Raw genomic sequence first — 26,245 nt, 5'->3', positions numbered from 1 at the left:
TGGATTCGCATTTTTCTGGTCTCGGTCTTGACTCGGTCTCGCCGCCCATCCAGTCTTGGTCTTGAATCGTTCTCGCTTTAAGTGGTCTCGAACACAACACTGCTATATTTACAAAAGTATGGACAGCTCTTCAAATTTGTGGATTCGGCTATTTCAGCCACAGCCGTTGCTGACAGGTGTACAAAACCGAGCACACAGCCATGCAATCTCCATAGACAAACATTGGCAGTAGAATGGCCTTACTGAAGAGCTCAGTGACTTTCAAAGTGGCACCGTCATAGGATGCCACCTTTCCAACAAGTCAGTTTGTCAAATGTCTGCCCTGCTAGAGCTGCCCAGGTCAACTGTAAGTGCTGTTATTGTGACGTGGAAACATCTAGGAGCAACAACGGCTAAGTCGCAAAGTGGTAGGTCACACAAGCTCATAGAATGGGACTGCCGAGTGCTGAGGTACGTGGCGTGTAAAAATAATCACTCACTATCGATTTCCAAACTGCCTCTGGAAGCAACGTCAGCAACTGTTTGTCGGGAAATGGGTTTATGGCCGAGCAGCCGCACACAAGCCTAAGATCACCATCACCTGTACAGTTTGGTGGATGAGGAATAATGGTCTGGGGCTGTTTTTCATGGTTCAGGCTAGGCCCCATAGTTGCAGTGAAGATAAATCGTAATTCTACAGCATACAATGACATTCTAGATGATTCTGTGCTTCCAACTTTGTGGCAACAGTTTGGGGAAGGCCCTTTCCTGTTCCAGCATGACAATGCCCCAGTGCACAAAGTGAGGTCCAAGCAGAAATGGTTTGTTGAGATCAGTGTGGAAGAACTTGACTGGCCTGCACAGAGCCCTGACCTCAACCCCATCGAACACCTTTGGGATGAATTGGAGCGCAGACTGCGATTCAGGCCACTTTAGGTAATGTTGTGTAAGTTAGAACGTAGATGTATGTGATCCAACTGTTAAATGGAATGTTTTATCAAAATGTACACACATAATGTATGAGGGACATAAAAGGCACTCTATTGGTGGAACGACACAGATGTGTCCCTATAGGTAGAACATGCTGATGACAGGTGAGAGAAAATGAGATACAGGTGAGACAGGTGATACTGCTCAGTGAGTGAGGCATACCATCAAGACTAAAACACTTAATAACTTGAAACATTCAATGGTTTTAAACCCTTGTGTCTGGGGTAGTATTGCGTTCTAATGACAGTCAGACTGATAGACATAACTGCTCTTCCAGCTGTTTTGTCTGATGTGTGTATGCTACACTGGCCATGGCAGCATACAGTTGATAGAAATTCAAAACAGTACATTTCATTTCAAATGCTCACTATTTGTCAACTTTGCTGTACTCAAAACTATATGTAAAAGGAAGCAACTACATTGCTTAGATTTCAGCTGGTGTGTATTCTGTGTGTGTGTGTGTGTGTTTGTGTGTAAGTGGTTGCTTGTGTTTGTGCTTATAGAAGTGTGTGTATTCATGTCTATACATGTGAGTGGGTCTATGGTCTATTTCTTGGACGGGGGCACCTCCTTGCCCTTGTTGCTGAGTTTGCTCATGACCTGTGTGATGTCCACAGGGCCACTGGTGGCCATCCTGGCTCTCTCCTCCTGCTCCAGCTGGCGGACGATGATGGGACTGATGCTGGGTCGACGCTTCCTCGCATTGGCCTCCAACTGGGGCACACTGGAAAAGGGATGGGGGAGGGAGAGAGTTGAGGAGGGGGAGAGAGTTATATATGTCCTTACAATTACACACTAATTATCTCTTAGAGAGAGAGGGGAAAGAGGTGTTGAGGGAGATACCGTAAAACTTTAGTTAATAGCCTGTGAGTGTATTTGCAACACGTGCCTCGAGGTAGGCTTCAATTTGAGCCAGGCATCTATTTCCTTAATGCACACAGTTTTTGCTCATTTGCATATTTTATTGTTTAATTTCAGCATTTCAATCAATTTCTTCATTTCCTGCACTAATGTATTATCGTTTACACACTGTGTCACATTTCTTTTGTCTTAGTATGCCTCAAATAAAAAATAATAACTTTTCCTTGACAGAATAATTATTCTCATCTTTGACTGTGCATTTTCAAAAGTTACTACTTTTCACCACTAGAGGGTGATCGGCTCTGGGGTGAGGAATCCCAAAGTTGTTGACTGTTTTTGTGCTTTCCAGTTAGCAAGCAGATCTCAGCTGTTAGCAGCCAATGGCTAGTATTTTCTTACCGGCAATAAAAACAGATGTTTACATAATTGTCATTACTGAATTATTTAATGTAACAAATGAAACATTAAGCCTCATAAACAATTCATGGCAATTCATTTAGACCCAGCGTTCATTTGAAACAGGCGGCTATTTGAAACTCTGCGTTTAATTGAAGTTTTACAGTAGTCACACCAGTGCAGACAATATGTTCCACTGTACTGATCACACTCTCTCACACACACATAGCACTGACCTGAACATGTGTTGGTCAGGACAGATGGCCATCTTCTGAGTGTCCTTAAACACTGGAGACTTCAGGTACCGCCCGAAAAAGAATCCTATAACACACACACACACACACACACACACACACACACACACACACACTTAGATACCTCCTGTACAAGTATTGAAAGTTTTAGTCCAAAATAAGTCACATCATGACAGCCATGTTACATCATGGCAGCCATTTTGTGTATGATTTTCCAGTTACAGCAGACAGAGGGCCTGTAGTATTAGTGTGGTGAAACTGACCTTCTTCATCAGCATGAAGATGTGTGTCTGAGCTGCATCCAGTACGTATCTGTGAGGGTGTTTCAACCCTTTAACTGTCACCTCCATGGTCTTCCCATCAATGTTGATCCACCGGGGGGCGCCACGCGTCAGGAAAGTCCTAACCAGAGACATGGTTAATGTGTGTGTGTGTGCTGGTATTACGGTTCACCACTGTACTAACCTGTCACACACTGAAGGCCTATAGGTTCACCACTATACTAACCTGTCACACACTGAAGACCTATAAGTTCACCACTGTACTAACCTGTCACACACTGAAGGTCTATAGGTTCACCACTGAGCAAACATGTCTATAATAGATTTAAAGACTGTTCAGATAATGTATTAATGTCTCAAAAAAGGAGTATATTCTGTATATTTGGCCTGGCGAAGTGGTTTTATGCACTGACTGAATGGAAGCTGATAAGTTTTACTCCGCTGGTCTCAGCTGGTCTCGGGAAGAAATTACGAGTCCTCACTGTCCGAGACCGAGTCAAGACCGAGTCCAAATGTATCCGACACGGAGACAAGACCGAGACACTCAATATGTGGTCTCGAGACATGACTCAAGACCAGTCACGAGTACTACAACACTGTTGTGTTGTATGTTCATCCTGTCTGCAAACTAAACCTATGGGGCGATAAAACTTGTACTTGAACTTGTGTTGCACATAGACAGATATATTATCAGAAACACTATTCCTGTACTGTGACTGCTGACAGGTGAATATATCTCCAGGTGAGATGATGTGTTTCTCTGCAGGGAAGAGCTCTGGCCTTTCACTCCGACTGGACAGACAGGCTACTAACGAAGCATCATGGGTAGAGAGTGATGCATCCTGGGTAGTCTCAAGGGGGGGCAGTGGGGTTGGGGGACTAGCTTATTCCTGTCTTATACCAATCACAAACCAAAACAACATGACCTCAAATCACACCGTGCACATTACTTATCGTTTTGTCTGTCCGTAGCCAGGGACCGTCAGTGCAATGGACTACATATGGTAGACCCAAACACAGAGGTGGTAACAGCTCAGCGTGTGGGGTTATGGTTCTCTTTACTTGTAGACCTGCTGGGCCTTGTCATTCATGGTAGCGGCTGTTCCCCACTTCAGATCCTCACATGCCTCCCAGAACGCCAGGTTCTCACCTGTCAATAAATCAATCCATGAACTAATCAATCAAGCAGCCAGTCAAACTTTAGTTGTATAATGTCAATCCCCTAAAAGAACAAGCAGAGGCACCTTGAAAAGACCCAGACTGTTGGGTGTAAAATGGGACAGGTACATGTCCTAAAATCATGTAAAACATTTTTTATTCTTTTTTTATTTAACCATGTTTTAGTCTCGTGGAGATAAGATTCCATTTTTCAAGAAATGGACAAAGACATAATATCATAACACCATTGTTGCAATGTTTTCCCAATGTTGCCGTAACGCTGTAGCAACGTACCGCTGAACTCCTTCTTGAGGAAGAGTCTGAAGTCATCTCTGCCTCGAGGGTCAGAGAGCAGCTCCCCAAAACTGAAGGTCCACCTCTCCACACGCATCTTAGTAGGAATTCCCACACTGACACACACACACACATATGAACGTCCACGTTTTGACATCAGTTCAAATAATACATTCTACAACGACAGGTAGGACAGGGGTAGTAAGCTGGACAGTTAGGGATCAGACTCACTTCGCCATGTTGAGAAACCAGTAGGTGACATCATCAGTTACCCAGGGGTTGCTAGGGAGACAGGGGGCTAGGAAAGGGTCGTGCTTATTATAGGTGACAGAGTACTTCACAAGACTGGAGAAAAGAGAAAACAAACACAAAAAACAACTGCTATGTTGGAGAGAATGGAGAATTATGCTTTTTAGCACCTAGTTGATCACCATTAATCGCATGGTGATCGTATAGGATTTCAGCTTTTAACCCTAGGTGTGATGGATTGTCAAACGTGGTGACATCTAAACTATAGTGACATACGCTCCGATAGACACAGATGACTTGACCCTCGGCCTCATGATGGACTGCTGCGTAAAAATCATCTACAGGAAACAGGGGAAAAGGAATATTCATCAACACAGACAAAAGGAAGGAGGAACTGTTCATATGTACATTTAGGGTAAATGTTATATACTAATTATTTTAGGATGTTAAAAGTTGTTTCTCACAATTCTTCTGAAGAAGTCTGAAGTTTGTTTCTGGGAAATAAAACAATGATTTGGTCATGTATAACAGCAGAATGGACAGCTGCAGTAAACTTTGCATTTATTGTGCGCGTCTGTCTGTGTGTGTAGAAGTATTCTTCAAAGTTACGACTGTAAGAGAGGCATTGAAGAAAACCTACAGACAGAAAAAGAGAGGGGGAAAAATAATATTGATGAATTCAAACAGAAATAAAACTAAATCTGTGATGTGATTGGCTAACAGAGGGAACCGGTGTGATGTGATTGGTTAACAGAGACTACAGTAATGGGGAAGGGGGGGGGCAGGAAGAGGGGTATGTACCTGTATTTAGTGTCAGATTACCAAGGTAGAAATCCTCTTATCAAATATAAGCAGATTGAATACCACCTTGTCCTTGCTAGGTCACACAGACAATGATACTGTGGCTACAATATACCCCCACATGAGCAGGCTAATCCATACACACACAAACAGCGGGACTAACCTGTTACCTCCTCTGTGTTGGGGTCTACCATGCGTTCAAGTCCGTAGTCCATTGCACTGACGGTCCCTGGCTACAGACAGACAGACAAAACATGAAGTAATGTGCACGGTATGATTCAATATTTTCATGTTTTGGTTTGTGATTGATATCAGACAGAGGAATAAGCTAAGCCCCCAACCCCACTGCACCCCCATGAGACTACCCAGGATGCATCACTCTCTACCCATGATGCTTCGTTAGTAGCCTGTCTGTCCAGTCGTGAAAGGCCAGAGCTCCTCCCTGCAGAGAAACACATCATCTCACCTGGAGATATATTCACCTGTCAGCAGTCACAGTACAGGAATAGTGTTTCTGATAATATATCTGTCTACATGGAACGCAGGTTCAAGTTATCGCCCCATAGTGACCTTGTGTGTAATTAAACACATGCAGCTTTTCTTCTGTCATTACTTGTTGCCCTAGAAGACTAAATATCCCTTTCTCATCAGAAAATGGCCTACATCGATAGAGTTAATACTTCAAATCGATCTTTAAAGTTCTCTCTTTCATCTCTGCTTCTCTTGCATAGCAAAGACGTTAAGGAACCCGGGAGAAAATGCAATAACTCAACCATTTTTTTTGGACCAAACAACATCAGTTTTACTGGTTTTAAGGGAATTAAAACGACTTCGGCTTGGATGCATATTTTATGTGGTTGAAATACTATCGGCCTTTATGACGCTGATAAAGATAGCGCCTTTACAGACGGTCCCTATCGCGCACTCACATTCTCTCAAGATGCTGAAAGAAATAAATCCTATTTCTCCACTCCTGTTCCCGAGTCAAAAATGTACATTTGGTGTATCATTTTACTGCAAGAAATGCTTAATTCTGCAGTAGTTAATATTATATTAGAGGTTATAGAACTACAGTCAGCGTCCACATTTCAGTTACTATTCCATTTAACCCATCTGAACACCACATTTCCCTTGAATGTGCCCCGCCTTGTGACTGTCAAATTTGTACAGCACCTCACAATCATCACACATAACATCTTTCGTAAACATTAGGCTACTGCACTGGCCCTCCCTTCTCTTTATTTCCAGCTCTCCATTTCAAAGCATTTTTCTTATTTAATTAAACTCCGATATTGTCCTTTTTGCCTCAGTGGATCAACGTTAACTTATTCTGCCCAAGATCCCAAAAGCATTCGACAATTGGCGTGTATTTGGTGCACTACAGTTAGGACCTAAAGCTTAGGCTGACACACTAACGTCAGATAAAAAAATCATTAAAGAAAAACATCAATGTAGCCTATAGATATTAATTGCAAAATAATTATATATTTATTACATATTAAAGCATTGTTTTCTCTTTATTCAACCCTCCCGCACTTAATCCACACAATATTTCATGACCCTAAACCTGCAGATATAAACGCGGAGGCATTGGGTTATGAGTCAACACACACATCACTAGTGTGTGTCTCTCACCGGAGGTCTGTGTACCACCCAGTAGGCTCTCTCCTGGCAGTCAAACACCACGCGATCCGGCTTTTTCCTCTCCTTCCCCGCCCTGCACACAGACACACACAAAACAGTCAAATTTTCCAAGTACCGGTACACAGTCCGTCTGTGGATGAATGTATGACAGTGTAGTCTATTTCTGCCAGACTAACCTGTACTGTTCTTTAGCCTGCATCACAATGAAGTCCCACTTATGATTCATCCACTTGTGAAGACTGTTATACTGCACCTGAAGACAACAGAGTAGTGTGTTACTACTTCCACATTAGATAGATGTGTGTGCCTGCATGCACGTGTGAATGTCTCTCACCTGTTCATACAGCGCCAGTATTCCTTTCTTGCGGATATTTCTCTTAGCCAGGTATATTGCTGAGAAATAAACATGATTTTCATTTTATAATTTTTTTGACTTAAACTTATTTGTCCGCAATGTAGATGACCTAACAATAAAGAAAACTTTAACTCTGTTTTGTCTTGTTCTGTGTGCATCTCACCATAGTCTGTGTCCTCTACAGGCCACTGCTGGGCTGGCCAGAAGTATGGTGTCTGAGAAAAGACAAAAAGCACAGAGGTTTGGCATAGAGTTAGGCGTAAGGGGGTTGGTTAAGCTTAAGACTCATGAGGTGTTGTCATTGTTACCTGAAAGCGGTAGAGAGACGCGTCTGGTTTGATGACTAGTCGCTTATGATCCTGGAGGGGGTAGATGTACCCAAATGCCACCAACATGGTGCCCAGAGCCCACGCCTCTACACAGACAGAGAGAGAGGGAAGAAGAAGAGAAAGGGAGCGAAAAAGAGAAAAGGGGTGGGTGTTCAGGAACCATAATACTAGACAGCTCTGTGTGTGTGTGTGTGTGTGTGTGTGTGTGTGTGTGTGTGTGTGTGTGCGCGTCTGAGAAGAAAGCTCTTTTACCTTCTGCCTCTATACTGTAGCGGTTGGTTAGCCATGCCACAATGTCTTCACCTGGAGAAGGTGACAACAAACAGCTATTGTAGAGATATAACATCACATGTATGACATCAAGACTCATTGATTTAACTGTCACGTGTGCTCCCTCTCCGGCCTCTTGGTCACCAGTCTGCTTCCCCAGTTGTCATTGTGTCTGTATTTGTTTCATGTCAGTGCGCTGTCGGTGTTACGTGTTTGTTTCATTTATTAAATGTATTCCCTCCCTGAACTTGCTTCCCGACTCTCAGTGCACATCGTTACAGTAACTCTGAAATCAAAAGAGGCAGTGGAGAGGAGAGAGGGGTGATATATAAATGCCAGTCGCCTGCCTCAGAGAAACAACTGCTGTGACAGTCAATATGAGAGGAGAGGAGAGGGCTATTATTTTATTAAATGTTATTACATTTCTCTATAGGGATACTGGAAATTATTCCAGTAAGCTATTTAATTAAAGTGAGAATGCCCTCGAAGCCACTTTTTGGAGGATATATTGGCATGCGTGTTAGGCCCAAGACGAAGTTGAGCACTGGCAAACTGTGCCAATATATCCTTCAAACACCGGCTGTGTGGCCATTATCACTTTTATACAACAGGTTACCAACATATTCAAATAATGATTGACATACAGCATTTTCATTAAAAACATTATTTTCATTCTTCCAAGAGATAGTCCCGGCCCACCCGTTGTATAATCTATGCTACGCTATTCTATGTTTTACCAATCCCAGACGACATGCTGTTACAGTGTCTGTAATCAAGGATGATTTTATCAGAAACGGACAAAGCTGAAGTTGTATCATTAAAACTCAGTAGGTATACAGTAGGTTCTTTAGCCATCTCTCTCTCATCTTTCTCTCCTTACTGCTCTTCCTCCTACTCTCACTACCTCCCTGTCTCTCTATACACCCCCCCCTCTCTCCTTCTCGACCAGAGGTTGTCAAGGCGATATAATCTTGAGCTCAAGACTTGGGAAAAAAGGTCCCGGGGTCTGTAGGAGTTACCTAACCTTTGGCAGCCACTATCTTGAGAGTCTTTTTCTGTTTGCTTCTTTGTGTGTGTTTACCTGTGATAGCGTGAGGTATAGTAGTGATAACCAGTCTCTGGGGTTGTGACTTGACTCCAGTCTTTGGATCCTGCATCTCCAGCATCACAGACTCCACCTTGCAGACAGCAGGAAAACAGGTCATAAAGACAACAGACATTCACCACTACAGAGGCGTGTCACTGAGACAACGGGTTATCAAGAAAACAGGTTACCATGACAATAGGACAGGAAGTCAACAGGATACTATGATAATGAGACAGGTCAGATCCATATGCATAGAATTACATCTATAGAATCCTATTACTTTTAAATAGAACTATTACTATTAAAGGAACATTTCACCCTGGGGGAATCCAGTCTCGTTTTCATCATGTCTGGGGCATTTCTAGGACAGTGAGATGTGTTTCACACATAATTGCCCAAAAGGAAGGCAGGTCAGGGCTTCACACACTGGATGATACACCTTATGACGGCTTCCGGTATATTGATGGAGGGAGCACATGTCGGCGGAATCAGATTCTGTACCACTTACATGAAAATGCAGAACAATACACAGTTTAACCACCCCACTAATTGTATTAATCAGGGGGTTTGTTTGTAGTGATTGAGTAGGGAAACAGTTGCGGGAAAGGTTCTGACAGATGGGCGTGTCTCTTAAAAGGAACTACACTGGACCTTGTGCAAACTGGAAACCGCATATCCTGGCTACAAGGCCCTCCCTTTGGCAAATCAGATCATGACTCCATTCTGCTCCTCCCTTCCCATAGGCAGAAACTCAACCAGGATGTACCCATGCTAAGGTCTATTCAACGCTGGTCTGACCAATCGGAATCCATGCGTCAAGATTGTTTTGATCACACGGACAGGGATATGTTCCGGGTTGCCTCTGAGAAAAACATTGACTTATACACTGACACGGTGACTGAGTTCATCAGGAAGTGTATAGGGGATGTTGTTCCCACTGTGACGATTAAAACCTATCCAAACCAAAAACCGTGGATAGATGGCAGGATTCACGCAAAACTGAAAGAGTGAACCGCTGCATTTTACCATGGTATGGTGACTTGGAATATGGTTGAATACAAACAATCCAGTTATTCACTCCATAAGGCAGGCAAAATGTCAGTACAGAGACAAAGTGGAGTTTGCATACCGCCACAATAGATCCACAGATCGCCGTTGCATTGCCCTATCCCACTGAATACCCTGATCCCATCTAGCAAAATCCATTTGGGGGAGCATCCTGTAACGGGCTGTCATCCCAGGTGGTCCGCAACAACACCTGGTAATCCTCAACACAGGGACCCCACAACTCAGCCCCCTCCTGTACTCCCTGTTCACCCATGACCATGTGGCCACACACACCTCCAACTCAATCTCCAGGTTTGCAGACGATACAACAATGGTAGGCCGGATTCCAACAACAAGACAAGGAAAATAACCTCTACCACATCCCCTAAAGACCCTTACAAACTTTTACAGGGGCACACATAGGGTGGTACGGTCCGCCCAACACATCCCCTGGGGCACACTGCCTGCCCTCCAGGACATCTACAGCACCCGGTGTCACAGAAAGGCCAAGAAGATCATTAAGGACCTCAGCCACCCGAGCCACGGCCTGTTCACCCCGCTATCATCTAGAAGGCGAGGTCAGTACAGGTGCATCAAAGCTGGGACCAAGACAGAAAAACAGCTTCTCTCACAAGGCCATCAGACTATTAAATAGCCATCACTAGCCAGCCTACCCCCAGTACCCTGCCCTGAACTTAGTCACTGTCACTAGCCGGCTACCACCCAGCTATTCAACCCTTCACCTTAGAGGCTGCTGCCCTATGTACATAGACATGGAACACTGGTCACTTCAATATAGTTTACATATTGTTTTACCCAGTTCATATGTATACTGTATTCTAGTCAAGGCCATCCTATTCAACTATTGCTGCACATATACTATTATATCCTAAGTATTCTTCAGATATACGATATATTCTATCCACATACTGTCCATAATGGCTGTATATCCCATCACATATATGCATACATACATACATACATACATACATACATACATACATACATACATACATACATACATACATACATACATACAGTATCAGTCAAAAGTTTGGACACACCTACTCATTCAAGGGTTTTTCTTTATTTTACTATTTTCTACAATTGTAGAATAATAGTGAAGACATCAAAACTATGAAATGACACATATGGAATCAGGTAGTAACCAAAAAAGTTTTACCGGCCTTCAACTTCGTCTCGTGTCAAACACCCGTGCCAATATATCCTCCAAACACCGGCTTCTCAGGAACTATCACTTAATTGTACTCCGGACTCCGACACTGCTCGACCTAACATACAGTTGAAGTCGGAGGTTTACATACACCTGAGCCAAATACATTTAAACTCAGTTTTTCACAATTCCTGACATTTAATTCTAGTAAAAATTCCCAGTCTTAGGTCGGTTAGGATCATCACTTTATTTTAAGAATGTGAAATGTCAGAATAATAGTCCCATGGTGTTTAATAGTCCCTAATAGTCCCATGGTGTTTATACTTGCGTACTATTGTTTGTACAGATGAACGTGGTACCTTCAGGAGTTTGGAAATTGCTCCCAAGGATGAACCAGAGTTTTAATGACTCCAACCTAAGTGTATGTAAACTTCCGACTTCAACTGTATCTATATTTCTTAATTCCATTCTTTTACTTTTAGATTTCTATGTATTGTTGTGTATTGGTAGATATTACTCCACTGCTAGGAACACAAGCATTTCGCTAAACCCGCAATAAAACATCTACTAAATATGTGTATGCGTCTAATACAATTTTATTTGATTTGCTGGTTGCAAGGACACACCCAAGAAACACTCACATCATACCACATCCCCAAGTCAACTCATGTTTGGTTTATGTCATGGCCGCCAGCATTTCTTGAGGAGCAAGCCAGAAAACGAGGCCAAATCAGCGGGTGCAGTTCCCCTTTAAATTACACAGAGAACCCAGTTTTAGTAGCCTGTTGGTAACAGAAGCTGGCACAACAAGCATGGTCCCGGCTGGGAATGCAACAAGAGTTTGTCCTGTCCAGTATGGTTAGTACAAATGGGTTGGATTATCTGCTGGCTGCTGGAGGTGCTAATACTAATCACACAATACTCGGTGACCTCATCACTGAGTAGCAATACAATGGTAGAGAGAACACAGTGTCAATCAAAGCCAAAGCTACAGTACAAGTTTGTGAAATGCTGTTCACGGAAGTAATGTACTTACACTTTGCACATTGAGGATAGGTGGTCTCATTTTACGGCATAGGCTAGCTCTCTCACACTCTTATTGACACCTGTGAAACAACTAAACATGACTAGCTGGTTAACTGTAAATATAGACAGGCTTTCCTGGGAATGATGTTTTGTGATATGTGGCAACAAATCCATAACAGCTGAGTTTTAAAAAATGGCTGTAGGAGAATATGACATGTTGTGATTTTTTGTTGTTGTAATCATTATGTATTATTATCATATAGGTGCACTGGGTCGAGAACCCGGATAATAATACAAAACAGCAGACTCCACTGCCCAGCGTGTGATGAACGAATAGTCGATATATATTTTGATGACTAAATATAGCAACACACTGTAGCCTAGATGTCTGCATCTGCCCTGTAGCATAACGATCTCTGATTGGGCTAACCTACCTACCTTTTTGAGACATGCCATCCTCGGTCGGAACCTCTGCCCATGATCCCGTACGTTTCTGATGGTCATGTTGTCTGCCTTCCTCCCCTATTATTCACTATGATAACGGCTACACTCTGAATGAATGTAGCCTAATATTTCTCCAGCCAAAGGGAAGACGCTAGATGCGAAGGAATACGCGAGTAGGTTATCAATACAATGACCAGCATGCATCGATAGGGATGGAGAGGGAGATCGTATTAGCCAATCGGGGCACGGTTCTATATTCCCACCAGTGAACCACCTGTCTGTCTGCCATAGCCTGCCAAATGAAGAAAGGTAACCGATATGCTCTGCATTTATGCAACTGTGTGGTGTGACCACCAGGTGGGGACATTGGATCATACACCTCAGAGCCTAAATGATTCATGATCAAGTCATGATTGTAATTTGACAAGTGTTGAATTGTTCTGTTAAATGTTAAATTAGGGCTTTGATGTGATGTGAATAATAAGGTATTTCAATGTTATAATTTTAGGAACAGCTATTTTGTTTAATTTGGTCAACTTTGGTTAAAAAAAAAGTGGTCTAAATGAGGATGTAAAAAAGTTTTTTCAGGGCAAAATGAAAAGAATAATCACATGGTTAAGTGATGAAATTAATGTATTAATTTTGCTTTGCAAGAAAGGCATTATATGCTAGATTTGTAGACTGTACTGTCATCCAAAGCACACTTTTTGGTTATATAAAAGATAGGGGCTTGCCCAAAGGCTTGATCCTGTGTGTGTGTGAACATTAACACAGGCAGCCCAATACAGCGGTGTAATCATTAATCCAAACATTTTCAATCATTTCAAGTAGGTCCCTCCCCATTTCGTTCCGTTTGCTTCCGTTACTAAACGTTTTGCAACAGAATCTATGTAATAAATACACCCCTGATATTTTTCCACGTATTGGTATTTTGTTGAATCAGATCAGCTCTTTCTACAACAATTGGGCAAAAGATCAGAATTGAGCTGCCTGTGTAAACGCAGCCAGTGTGTATTTACATAGAAATCATTCTATTTCAATGGTGTAGAGTAGACAGTAGCGTTTCCGCGCTCCTCACATGAACGCGCAAACTCTCTCCCGTGTATCGATGAAGCTGGTTGAAACATGGCGGACTTCCTGCCGACCCGATCCGTACTAAATCACTACTTCCCCGCTTGCCTGCTTACCAACACCGAGGTGGAACAGCTGAGGAAATCTAAGGCGATTGACAAAGGTATTTCCCGGGACAAAACCTACGTGAAACGACTAGTGAAGATACTTTTACTGGGCGCGGGCGAGAGCGGCAAGTCCACTTTCCTCAAACAGATGAGGATTATCCACGGGCAGGACTTCGACCAGCAAGCTCGAGAAGAGTTCCGGGCAATAATTTACAGCAATGTTATCAAAGGTAACTAGGGAGAAAGTCTACGGGACTATATCTAAAAAAAAAAGCTACATTAACATTCTTAACGTTCGTCTTTCGGGCCCGACTGTAATTTGAGTGGTGAAAACTTTTTGGCAAAGTTTCCATGATGTTTATAAGTGGAGCTGCTATCCGAAGTTAGCAGCAGATTAGCTAGCTAACTGTTACTGTATGGGGTTTAGCTTCAGAAATACAAATTCCCCGTTTAGTGGAGGAACGCCCGTGTTGGTGACTATCGACTAGTGTGTGAGTATCGCCGTTTCTAATGTAAAATTCAACTCCTCTAACGTTATTCTTTGAGGGGTTTTTTCAGTTTCGTTTGAACAGTGGTGTAACATGCCTCCAGAGTGACCAAACTATCTAACTGTGGTTTATATCCTCGAACATAAAGACTTCTTTTAAATCAGCCTTGTTGCCTTCTGATACTTGTCAGATAAGGTTGTGGGCCACAGACCCCTGTGTGTGTTTAACTCTAAACCCTATCTCTCCCCTTCAGGTGTGCGTGTGTTGGTGGATGCACGGGAGAAGCTTCAGATCCCCTGGGGTTCCTCTGACAATCAGGTGCACGGAGACAATGTGATGTCATTTGACACACGATCTTCGATGATGGTGCACGGCCAGGTGGAGACGAACGTGTTCCTCAAGTACCTGCCCTCCATCCAGGCCCTGTGGGCTGACGTTGCCATACAACACGCCTACGACAGACGCAGGGAGTTCCAGCTGGTCAGTACACTACACACACATGCACAGATGCACACAGACTCATCAGGCCTCTGCAGACTGGCTGAAGTGAAAGTGAAACTGAGTAGAGACCGGAGACTTGCGGCTGCTTCCTCCTTTGTCTCTCAATGGCTCTCTCTGCATGTGTGTGAGGTTGGTGTGTGTGTCGGATGCTCAAGCTGCACGTGCGTCAGTCTGTTAGCTGTGCCGACCTCAGCTCTCCTCTATTGACACCTGGTCTTTCCTAACACACACACTAGGGCTGGGAATTGCTAGGGACCTCACGATACAATATTATCAAGATACTTAGGTACTGCTGCGATATGTATTGAGGTTTTATCATGATTCTGTGTATTGCGAATCGGCACTGTAATTTTATATTGTGTTCGATGTAATGCTCACTCTGTCTGCTGCAGAGGAACAAGGAAGAGCCATGAGAATTTGTGGGGTCATGGAAATAAATGCTGATAACATTCAGTCAAAGTTTGCGTACACAGATTTGCAGACGTTATCGCAGGTGCTGTGAAATGCTTGTGTTTCTAGCTCCAACAGTGCAGTAATACCTAGCAATACAAGCAATGCACACATAATCCAAAAAGTAAAAAGAAAGAAATTAAGAAATGTCGGAACGAATCGAATTAGCATCCCAAATAGCACAGGTTGGCTCACCATAACATGGAGAACAAGCTATAGATAGAAAAATGCTTGAGTATTGGTGAGCTGTTTGTTGGTGAGATCGAGTATGATTTGTGCTGGAATGCTGATCTGCTTACAGGTAGAACACACACTCACTCAAAGCCCTGTACCGGCTGCATTCAACACTAACACTGACATAAAAGTCACATGGCAAAAATATAGCAGTGACAGCCAGATTTACAGGATGCCAATGAGCTATATAAGTCAGTGTCAGGTCTGAAATTTCTTGATTTTTAGGGGCAAGGCCATCAACACTCTCCTTGGTCCCTTACACAGCCTGGAGGTGTGTTTTGGGTCATTGTTTTGTTGAAAAACAAATGATAGTCCCACTAAGGGCAAACCAGGTGGGATGGCATATTGCTGCAGAATGCTGTGGTAGCCTTGCTGAATTCTAAATAAATCACTGACAGTGTTACCAGCAAAGCACCATCACACCACCTCCTCCATGCTTCATGGTGGGAACCACACATGCGGAGATCATCCGTTCACCTACTCTGTGTCTCACAAAGACACTGCGGTTGGAACCAAAAATCTCATATTTGGACTCATTAATGTCCATTGCTTGTGTTTCTTGGGCCAAGCAAGTTTCTTATTATTATTGGTGTCCTTTAGTAGTGGTTTCTTTGCAGCAATTTGACCATGAAGTCTCCTCTGAACAGTTCTGTTCTGTCTTTTATTTGGGCAGCTTCTGAGGTGCAGTTAACTCTAAATAACTAATCCTCTGCAGCAGAGGTAACTTTTTTTAACCTTTGTTTAACTAGGCAAGTCAGTTAAGAACAAATTCTTATGTACAATGATGATCTACCGGGGAACAGTGGGTTAACTGCCTTGTTCAGGGGCAGAACGACTGATGTTTACCTTGTCAGCTCGGGGATTCGATCTAGCGATCTTTTGGTTACTGGCCCAATGCTCTAACCACTAAGCTACCTGCCGCCATAAGTCTGGGTCTTCCTTTCCTGTGGCTGTCCTCATGAGTCAGTTTCATCATAGCGCTTGATGGTTTTTGCGACTGCACTTGAAGAAACTTTCAAAGTTCTTGAAATTGTCCTCATTGACTGGCCTTCATGTCTTAAAGTAATGATGGACTGTCGGTTCTCTTTGCTTATTTGAGCTCTTCTTGCCATAATATGGACCTGGTCTTTTACCAAATAGGGCTATTTTCCGTATACCACCCATACCTTATCACGGCACAACGGATTGGTTCAAACGCGTTAAGAAGGAAAGAAATTCCACATTTAACAAGGCAGACCGGTTAATTGAAATGCATTCCAGGTGACTACCTCATGAAGCTGATTGAGAGAATGCCAAGCTGTCATCAATACAAAGGGTGGCTACTTTGAAGAATCTCAAATATAAAATATATTTTGGTTACTACATGATTCCATGTGTAATTTCATATTTTTGATGTCTTCACTATTATTCTACATTGTAGAATAATAGTAAAAATAAAGAATCTCTTGAATCTGTAGGTGTGTCAACTTTTGACTGGTTATATATTGTTTTCCCCTAACCCTACCAAATCAAATTTTATTGGTCACATTCACGTTTACCAGATGTTATTGCGGGTGTAGCGAAATGCTTGTAAGGTTGCTTAGGAGCTAGAAGCAGAGCTTCCCTATCTGTCGGTGCCATCTTGCTAAGGGCCACCCCTCCCCTAATTGGAGTAAACAACACTTAGGCTTCTATTTCCATCGTATTCATACTATATCAATTTTACAATAGTTATTTTTGCTTTGTTTTTAGTCCCATCCAGCTACTTTCAACCCCTCATCTATTTCTGAACATCATCCAGTTTTGATTTGTTTGCCATATATATATTTCAACTGTGCTGTGATGTTTCACAAAAGATCTGAACCTTTCTATTCTCATAGTTTCTAAAGATTGTAAATTAAAGAAACATTTTTGCGAAGAGTTATTATATTATTGATCAATTTGACTAACTTTTTAAATCGCCCAGCAGTGCTATTTGCAAGTTTTGAATACAGTGTCGTTTTGTGTATCAGTTCATAAACCATATGCCATGGAATCGGTACATCGAAAATCTCTTCCCAACTCTATTGCTATATGGCACAGCTGTCAATACTTTTTTTTTTGTACATTTTAATTTAAATAGGCAAGTCTGTTAAGAACAAATTCTTATTTACAATGACGGCCTCCCAAAAGGACAAAACACACATCACGACAAGAGATACACTTTATGACAATGAGGCATGTCTTACTGTGTTCCGACCATAGGAGTGTAAGGGGATTCTTTTATAAAAACTTCCTCATTTGTCAGACACAATGACAGCCACAGACACAATCCTAGTCATATTAAAAACCCATGCTGGTTGTTGCATTTTTAGACATTTTCTAAAGGATATTTTCATCTCGCAATTGCGGTGCGCTTTGGAGATTTGGAGAGTAGTGTTTTCCCGCTAATAGCATTTTGGAACATTCACGCTTATAGCTTACTGCCGTTTTGCGCATTCCTGTGCTCATAATGTGAAGAAATAGCCTACTATTTTAACATTTAACAACAGCTAAATGTTCTGATGGATTAAAAAAATTATGGGGCATTACGATCACACAAGGGGGCATCGACAGCCAGGAAGTCAGTCTGAGATGTAACAATTTGTGTTTATAACTCTGTGTGTGGGTGTGTGTCAGGGTTAACATCAGCCGGTAATAGCAGGCTTTTGGCCAATTTTTTTAAATAAATGAAAATCTGATCAATAAAACTGCCGCCAGCCAATTGTCCGGGAAAGAAAAAAAATCCCTTTGCTAAATAATGTTTTTTAACCTATTCATTGATTGAAATACCAGTCGATGGAAATGCATTTGACTGGTCATATGCTTATCGGTCTGTAGGTTAATTTTTGTAGTGCACTGCATGTAGAGGTTATGAGCGGAAATCTGTCAGGACAACGTGAGAGCTCCTGCTGCTGTTGCTACTACAGCTTCTCAAACAGCTCATTCGTTTGCTGCTGGAGTGAAACGTGATTTTTATAAGCCCAATCATTGTGTAACAATTCTAAATGCAATTGTGTTAAGTTTTGATAGCCACGATTTTAAAAGCGCTAAAAACAACAAAACATTTCAACTGGTAATTAAAGCCTGCTTCCCATTCACCATTCAAGTGGATGTATGCAGGCTTCAGTGCATCACACCACTTTGCAATGAGCTGGAGGCAGTATGTATTTTGGAAACATACAGTATACTTAATTGTTTGAAGCCTGAATTTTTTACGTCATATTATGAGGCATGTCTTACCTTGCTTCAAAGTCAAACCCGACCATAGAAACATGGAGGCAATTATTTTATAAAGACTTCCATGTGCCATTGAAACCAGTAGCCTATTTCTCTCATTTGTTTTCAAATAAACTTTCTTTCGTTGTCCAGTAGCCAAAGCCGCAATCCATGCTTATTTCTGCATCTTTAGATCTCACCTCTATCGTAATTTCTAACTGATTTTCATCACTGTCCTTGGAAACAGCTGACATGTTTTCCTGCTAATTGCGTTATGGAACCAACATTCGCACGTTGCGCCTTGCCTAGGGCGCCTTGCCTAGGGCGCCTTGCCTAGGGTGCGCTGCCTTGTGCACATTGCTGCGCTTTATGTGGAGAAATAATAGTTTATCAACATTTAAACAACTTTCTGGTCTATTACATCAGATTCATTGCATTATTTTATTTTTTTAAGAGTCATAATTCATGCAACCTATCGTCCCACAACTGTCCCAGAGTCTGTTTGGAATTGGCTATTTCTTTCTCGCACAGTACGACAAGCTGACCAATAGAATAGGTCAACTTTTCTGCTATGGGCAATAGATTGACATAGTGACTAGTGATTTTGCTGTTTGTTACTTGTCTTGGCACAGGAAAAGTAAATAACATCTTCAAAGTGCGCATCGGAATTCGGTAAGGACACACGCCATTGCATCCTCGACTTGCATGTTCTGTTAAGATGAATAGGTCTAGCCATAATCTAAATGTGATTTCTGTCACCCTGAGCACTGTGGGTGGGTGCTCTAATCAGGTTACGCACCCAATGCATATGGGTCCGGTAAATTTCTCAAATGTCCATTAAATTAAAATGCTGCCGATCAAATGTTCGGCACCACATTTTCCTAACGGGAATTCTGGTGTGTGTGTCTGTGTGTGTGTGTGTGTGTGTGTGTGTGTGTGTGTTGACAGTAAGAAGGGAGGCAGGATCTGTTACAGAAAAAAACAAGTCGTGTGCCTAGGTTTCACTTTTGGGTTGTAGCTGAGGCCATCTGTCTAATGATATACTGGTTCCAGTAGCACAGGGCCTGTGTGTATGTTTATCAGTGTGTGTATAGTGTAGGCCGTCATTGTAAATAAGAATTTGTTCTCAACTGACTTGCCCAGTTTAATTTAAAAAATAAAGTATTCTGCCTGTATGGACAGACACTTGAGCTCTGGTTTGATCAACTCTACATACTCTGTAATCTTAGCCTACCGCACACAGACAGACAGGTTTTTCAGGCCAGGTGAGTTGTAAAGATAAAAGGCGTTTAGTGTTATTATCGAATGTGTACAGTAAAACACACACACACAGTTGTGATCTAATCATCACAAAGACACAAGAATAGATAGTTTTTTAAATGTACATTTCTGTAGCTTTCAGGGGTAGAGTGAGTACATGCTCTAACACACACACACTCAGACTGGAATGTGAGCCAGTCTTGGCTGTGCAGGCTGGTGTTTGGGCACGCCCCACTTACTGAGAAACAACCCCAGACCAGGAGGACAGGGTGGAAAACACACCCACACTCCGTTACACATCACACACACATACAGGCACACGAATGCTCACTTCACATGGATGCACTACAGGGGTTGGCAACTTGAGGCCATTCCACTACAAGGGGTTGGTATCATGTGGCCAACCTGGTTTTTGGGGGGGTGGGGGTTTGGTCCAAAAACACTGTAAAATTACCAGGAATTCAGCTACCGATTTGTTTAATTGAGGAAATCTATTCCCAAGTTTTCCCACAAATAAAAATAGACCTAATGTGAGCATATTTGATTCTAAGTTTGTACATAGTGTATTCAGACCCCTTGACCTTTTCCACATTTTGTAGCCTTATTCTAAAATAAATAAAATATTTAAAAAATCTCATCAATCTACACACACTACCTCATAAATGACAAAGCGAAAACAGGTTTTTAGAAGTTTGTGCAAATGTATAAAACATAAAACCCAATACCTTATTTACATAAGTATTCAGATTCTTTGCTATGAGACTCGAAATTGAGCTAAGTTGTGTCCTGTTTACATCATTCTTGATGTTTCTACAACTTGATTGGAGTCCACCTGGGGAAATTCAATTGATTGGACATGATTTAGAAAGGCACAGAACTGTCTATATAGGGTCCCACAGTTGACAGTGCATGTCAGAGCAAAAACCAAGCCATGAGGTTGAAGGAATTGTCCGTAGAGCTCCAAGACAGGATTGTGTCGAGGCACAGATCTGGGAAAGGGCACCAAAAAATGTCTGCAGCATAGAAGGTCCTCAAGAAGACAGTAGCCAACATCATTCTTAAATGAAAGAAGTTTGGAACCACCAAGACTCTTCCTAGAGCTGGCCGTCTGGCCAAACTGCGCAATCGGGGGTGACCAAGAACCCGATGGTCACTCTGACAAAGCTCTAGAGTTCCTCTGTGGAGATGGGAGAACCTTCCAGAAGCCAACCTTCTCTGCAGCACTCCACCAATCAGGCCTTTATGGTAGAGTGGCCAGACGGAAGCCACTCTTCAGTAAATGGCACATGACAGCCCGCTTGGAGTTTGCCAAAAGGCACCTAAAGACTCTCAGACCATGAGAAACAAGATTCTCTGGTCTGATGAAACCAAGATTGAACTCTTTGGCCTGAATGCCAAGCGTTACATCTGGAGGAAACCTTGCACCATCCCTACGATAAAGCATGGTGGTGGCAGCATCATGCTATGGGGATGTTTTCCGTGTCAGGATCAGGGGAAGGATGAATGGATCAAAATACAGAGAGATCCCTGATGACAACCTGCTCCAGAGCGTTCAGGACCTCAGACTGGGGTAAAGGTTCACCTTCCAACAGGACAATGACCCTAAGCACACAGCCAAGACAATGCAGGAGTGGTTTTGGGACAAGTCCCTGAATGTCCTTGAGTGGTCCAGAGCCTGGACTTGAACCTGATCTAACATTTCTGGAGAGATCTGAACATTTATGTGCAGCGACGCTCCCCATCCAACCTGACACAGCTTGAGAAAATCTGCAGAGAAGAATGGGAGAAACTCCCCAAATACAGGTGTGCCACGCTTGTAGCGTTATACCCAAGAAGACTCGAGGCTGTAATCGCTGCCAAAGGTGCTTCCACAAAGTACTGCGTAAAGGGTCTGAATACTTATGGAATACTTATGTAAATGTGAGATTTCAGTTTTAATGTTTATAAATTTGCTAAAATTTCTTGACTTGTTTTTGCTTTGTAGTTATGGGGTATAGTGTGTAGATTGATGGGGGGGGGGGATTTAATCCATTTTAGAATACGGCTGTAACGTGACAATGTGGAAAAAGTGAAAGTCTGAATACTTTCCCAATGCACTGTATAAAGTTTGTATGTGAAAACTACTTCTAAGACCCATACATTCAGTTGTTCCGAACACACTTGAGCTGAAGAGGGAGGCTCACTCTGCTGGTGCTAGCGCAAGCGCAGATCAAATATACTTCTGGAATGCCGTTTTAGGGTGTTTACATGCCCTAATAATTTGAAAGATTGCTCAGAAAACCATGTTTTAATTGGCGTAGGTTTACTTCGATTTTTTTTTAACCTTTTGCCAATTCAAGATCAGCAGAGTAAGGTGTTTTATGTGACTATTGCATAATCTACCTACTTCCATAATCAGCTTAATATCTAATTATTAGTATGCATGTAAACGTGCTCAATGAAATCAAAGTATGACATTGTTATTTTCAAACATAATCAATATTTAGACTTTGTTGTGGTCAATGTGGTTTTTCCAATTATTATAATTGAGTTCCGACCATTCGCTCCGACACAAATCGGCCCGCGGCTGAAACTAGTTGCCCTACCACTGTAGTACACTCACTCACTCACATGCAGCAGTTTTAGGCTGATATGTGTGTACATAATCTGAGTATTAGAAGGATTGACAATGACGCTAAAACACATTTCTCTCCTCTCTCAGGGTGAGTCGGTTAAGTATTTCTTGGACAATGTGGAGAAGCTCGGGGAGCCGGTAAGTTTCTTTCCCTCGCCCTCTTTCCCTCCATAAATCACTCTGCCTCCTTAACATCCCCATCCTCTTCTCCTGTCTTCTACTCATCCCTCTCTCTCCTCCAGAGCTACATCCCTTCCCAGCATGACGTCCTGCTAGCCCGTAAGCCCACTAAGGGCATTCATGAGTATGACTTTGAGATCAAGAGTATTCCCTTCAAGATGGTGGACGTGGGAGGACAGCGCTCGGAAAGACGTCGGTGGTTTGAGTGTTTTGACTCTGTCACCTCCATACTGTTCCTAGTGTCTTCTTCAGAGTATGACCAGGTACACACACAGTGGACATGCACGCACACTGAACACGCTCACCACACACGCCCTCTGTTTCTCTCTCACTGACACACTACCTAATTTATTTATTTCATTTTTCTATCCCCTGTGTGTTCTAGGTCTTGATGGAGGACAGGCAGACCAACCGACTGAGAGAGTCGTTGAACATCTTTGAGACGATTGTCAACAACCGAGTCTTCCTCTCAGTCTCCATCATCCTCTTCCTCAACAAGACTGACCTGCTGGAGGAGAAGGTCTGTACAGTCACATTCCCCGTAATCACAAACTCGTTTACCTAAGATAGTGATGCCTTGAGTAGATTGGACCCTGCTCGCATGAGTCCTCACTGAAGAAAATGGGCTCTTAGCTTTTCAGAGAGAAATATATTGATGTCAAGTATTGTGATTGAGTCCAAACCAACCTTCTGATTGTACTGACGTTCCATGTTATGTTCGGCTGATCCTTGTTCTCGGCAGGTCTTGAATGTTTCGCTAAGTAAATACTTCCCAGAGTACACGGGGCCGGACCACAGCCTGCCGGACGTCCAGAAGTTCCTAGTGGACTGTTTCCGGGAGAAGAGAAGAGACTTGACACAGAAGCCCCTCTACCACCACTTCACCACGGCCATCAACACAGAGAACATCCGCCTGGTGTTCCGAGATGTCAAGGATACTATCCTTCATGACAACCTCAAACAGCTGATGCTCCAGTGAACTATGACCTCCAGAGAGAACCTGAGCAAAACCAGCCTCCGAGAGGACCCCATAGAGGACTTATTCTCCTGCCTAAAAGAGGACCTGATTGAGGACCTCTCACCTTTTTAAAAGAGGACCTGCAATAAACCAGACTTTAAGAGGACTTGGTTGAGGACACCCATGCCTTGGGGAGGACCTTGACATTCCACTTCTGTTTAGATGTTTTTATTTGGTTTTTACTGCCCTGTGGTGAGTGGATGGTCTATAGACTGCTCTGAAGTCAGTTTGGCTAGGGACATGATTGAATGCTGGATACTAAGCTCTGTCCCTGGGTCAGTTTGATGTCTACCCTGATGCCTACCGTGCTGTCATAGCCCCTCTCCTGTCCACTGATCTGTGTGACTAACTGATGGAGAAACCATAACGCCTTCATACAACATCTTAATAACCCTTAATCACTGTGTGTGTGCGTGCATGTGTTAATCTGTACTGAGCTATCTGTGTATACCTGTCTAGCCTTAGGTATTTGCGTAAACTATCATTTAATCAATCATGTCCTTGATCAACTACATTCCAATGTGTGTGTATACAGTTAAATGTCTGCCTTCCTATTCCCTGATGGTTAACTTGTAATTCTGCTGTAAGGACACACACACTTGCAGCAGGCAGGCGTGATGGTTAGCTAATATTGTTATCTCAGGGTTGTATGGAGACCATTGTATAAATGTCATTATTGTGTCTGTAGTCTATTGTCGAGACCCCTCAAATTCAAATCTGGCCCTTCATTGCTTTTTTTCAATTTTCCCCTTCTAATCGGGGACTGGTTTAGACCTGGGACATCAGGTGGGTGCAATCAATTATCAGGTAGAACAGAACCAGCAGTACTCCATACCTCGTAGGGTAATATTTGAATAACCCATGTCTATATTGGATACTCCAGGTTAAAGCTTTAGATTCTTAGTTAAATGTCTTCTTTGCGAACCTGTTCTTGGATTGTATTCTTTAGGCACGAATTGGAAGAAACGGGGAGGTACTATCTGAACTTGTCCAATAAGAAACGGCTGTTTTCTTTTTTTTCATGGCACAATGTTTTGAAACGTTTTGCCACAGTGTGCACTAATGAATACAACCCAGAAGAGCAGAGGGCTGTGTGTCAGACCCTGGGCTGCATTCATTTGGGGAGCAAATGTTATATAACCTTCAGGTAGAGCCATACATGCGTGTTAATTCCTATATGAACGTTCTATAACGCCTCCCTCTCCTCCCCTCCCATTGGTGCCCTTGTAAAGGGATGTGTGTTGCGTTAGACAGCCTCTCTGGCCATCTGTTTGATGTTTATAGTTGTACAGACTGACTCCAATTTATATTCTAGTTGATATGTTTTGTTTCTTTCCTGTCTATACTGTAACCTGTGTTGTTGATGACCATAGTGTGTGTATACTGTCCTAATGTGTATAGGTATGTTGACACTGTAAAATCTGCCACCTTTATAGTGCTGAATGACAGCTTGAGGCTAACTCCAGATCAGCGTTGTAACGTTTCTCTCCTGCTAAATCACACTGTGCCTTCACCGTATGTGTACAAGGATCAACTGTGATAGTTTTCCTCTAGCTACGGAGATGACGTGTCTGTCTTTCCACTGTCCCTCTCTGGCTCTGGCCTTGTACATACTGACATCTGATGCCTTAGTTGTAATATAAAACACTTGGTTTACTTTCATGTGTAAATGGTTGTTTAAAAAATGGGCAGATGATTATTCGCTGATTGCTGTTTCACACTTTGCCTTGTCATTGAACAGACTATGGACATGTTTCCTTTTTCTAACAATCAGCGTTCTTCCTTGTTTAATGCCACTTAAACCGTTAAAATAAAACCATATTTCTTTAACGAAGTGTGACTTGTCATTCATTCACACCATAGACTATAAAGTAGGGGTTCTCTTGTTCTGGACCAGAAGCCTCCGCCGTGTGCATGCTTCAACTCCCCAAGGCCTGATTAGACTAAGGTTTCTCAAGTTCAGTTGAACTGAAGAGTTCCATCCTCTGACCAGGTTGCCTTAAAATGAAATCTAAAAAGGCATTACGTTTGATTGTTTTCCTACTGCTCTACACAACCTGCTCTACATTTCTAATCTGAATGAAGTATAGAAGTGTTTCTAAATGAATATGTGATGAGATCTTCATTTTTGTCTTCACACCCCAGAGTTGATGCTTGGTGGAAGCACCTTTTGATAGGAATTACAGCTGTAAATAATTTTAAATAAGATTCTACCTACTCTGCACAACTCTTAGAGCAACATATCCATTGTTTTTGTCAAAATTGCTGAAGCTCAGTAAATTTGGTTGGAAGTCACTGAAGGACAGCAATATTCAAACCTTTTCAAAATAAATTTAAGCAGATTTATGTCAGGACTGAGACTAGACCCCTCGGGAACACTCAACACCTCTTAGAAAGCCATTCTGGTGTGTCTTCGGCATTACGATTTGTGTAATTGTCCAGCTGAAAAATACAACTATCCCAGGAT

At 42.5% G+C, this 26,245-nt stretch overlaps 2 protein-coding genes across 6 annotated transcripts; one reads left to right on the top strand and one right to left on the bottom strand.

The window, feature by feature from the left end:
* Nucleotides 1–342: 342 nt before the first annotated feature.
* LOC112224318 (regulator of G-protein signaling 9) lies at nt 343–12,966 on the bottom strand. Of its 2 annotated transcripts, none has more exons than XM_042306020.1 (17): nt 12,634–12,966; nt 8,943–9,039; nt 7,844–7,894; nt 7,571–7,677; nt 7,426–7,477; nt 7,242–7,300; nt 7,084–7,160; nt 6,899–6,980; nt 5,434–5,496; nt 4,927–4,956; nt 4,739–4,800; nt 4,445–4,558; nt 4,214–4,329; nt 3,824–3,911; nt 2,740–2,882; nt 2,463–2,547; nt 343–1,693 (listed from the first exon to the last, which is right to left on the bottom strand). In XM_042306020.1, exons 1-17 carry the CDS (start codon nt 12,697–12,699, stop codon nt 1,516–1,518), a joined length of 1,470 nt encoding a protein of 489 aa, XP_042161954.1. In that variant the 5' UTR covers nt 12,700–12,966; the 3' UTR covers nt 343–1,515. The 2 variants fall into 2 exon arrangements, 1 of the variants encoding a protein (XP_042161954.1); XR_006079925.1 differs by having other exon boundaries at nt 345–1,693; nt 2,744–2,882; nt 12,634–12,957.
* On the top strand, nt 11,967–25,608 carry LOC112224319 (guanine nucleotide-binding protein subunit alpha-13). 4 transcript variants are annotated; one of them, XM_024387816.2, is made up of 6 exons: nt 11,967–12,027; nt 14,559–14,785; nt 22,668–22,718; nt 22,823–23,023; nt 23,146–23,280; nt 23,503–25,608. In XM_024387816.2, the coding sequence occupies exons 1-6, from the start codon at nt 11,982–11,984 to the stop codon at nt 23,737–23,739; spliced, it is 897 nt and encodes a 298-aa protein (XP_024243584.1). In that variant the 5' UTR covers nt 11,967–11,981; the 3' UTR covers nt 23,740–25,608. The 4 variants fall into 4 exon arrangements, with proteins under 4 accessions (XP_024243584.1, XP_024243583.1, XP_024243582.1 ...); XM_024387815.2 differs by lacking the exon at nt 11,967–12,027 and adding an exon at nt 13,696–13,873; XM_024387814.2 differs by lacking the exon at nt 11,967–12,027 and adding an exon at nt 13,697–14,047.
* The last annotated feature ends 637 nt before the right edge of the window (nt 25,609–26,245 follow it).

Source organism: Oncorhynchus tshawytscha, linkage group LG25 (genome assembly GCF_018296145.1).
Source record: "Oncorhynchus tshawytscha isolate Ot180627B linkage group LG25, Otsh_v2.0, whole genome shotgun sequence".
In the NCBI taxonomy this organism is placed as follows: domain Eukaryota; kingdom Metazoa; phylum Chordata; class Actinopteri; order Salmoniformes; family Salmonidae; genus Oncorhynchus; species Oncorhynchus tshawytscha.
Note: the sequence above shows the minus strand (reverse complement) of the source record. Positions and strands in the feature narration are given on the sequence as shown.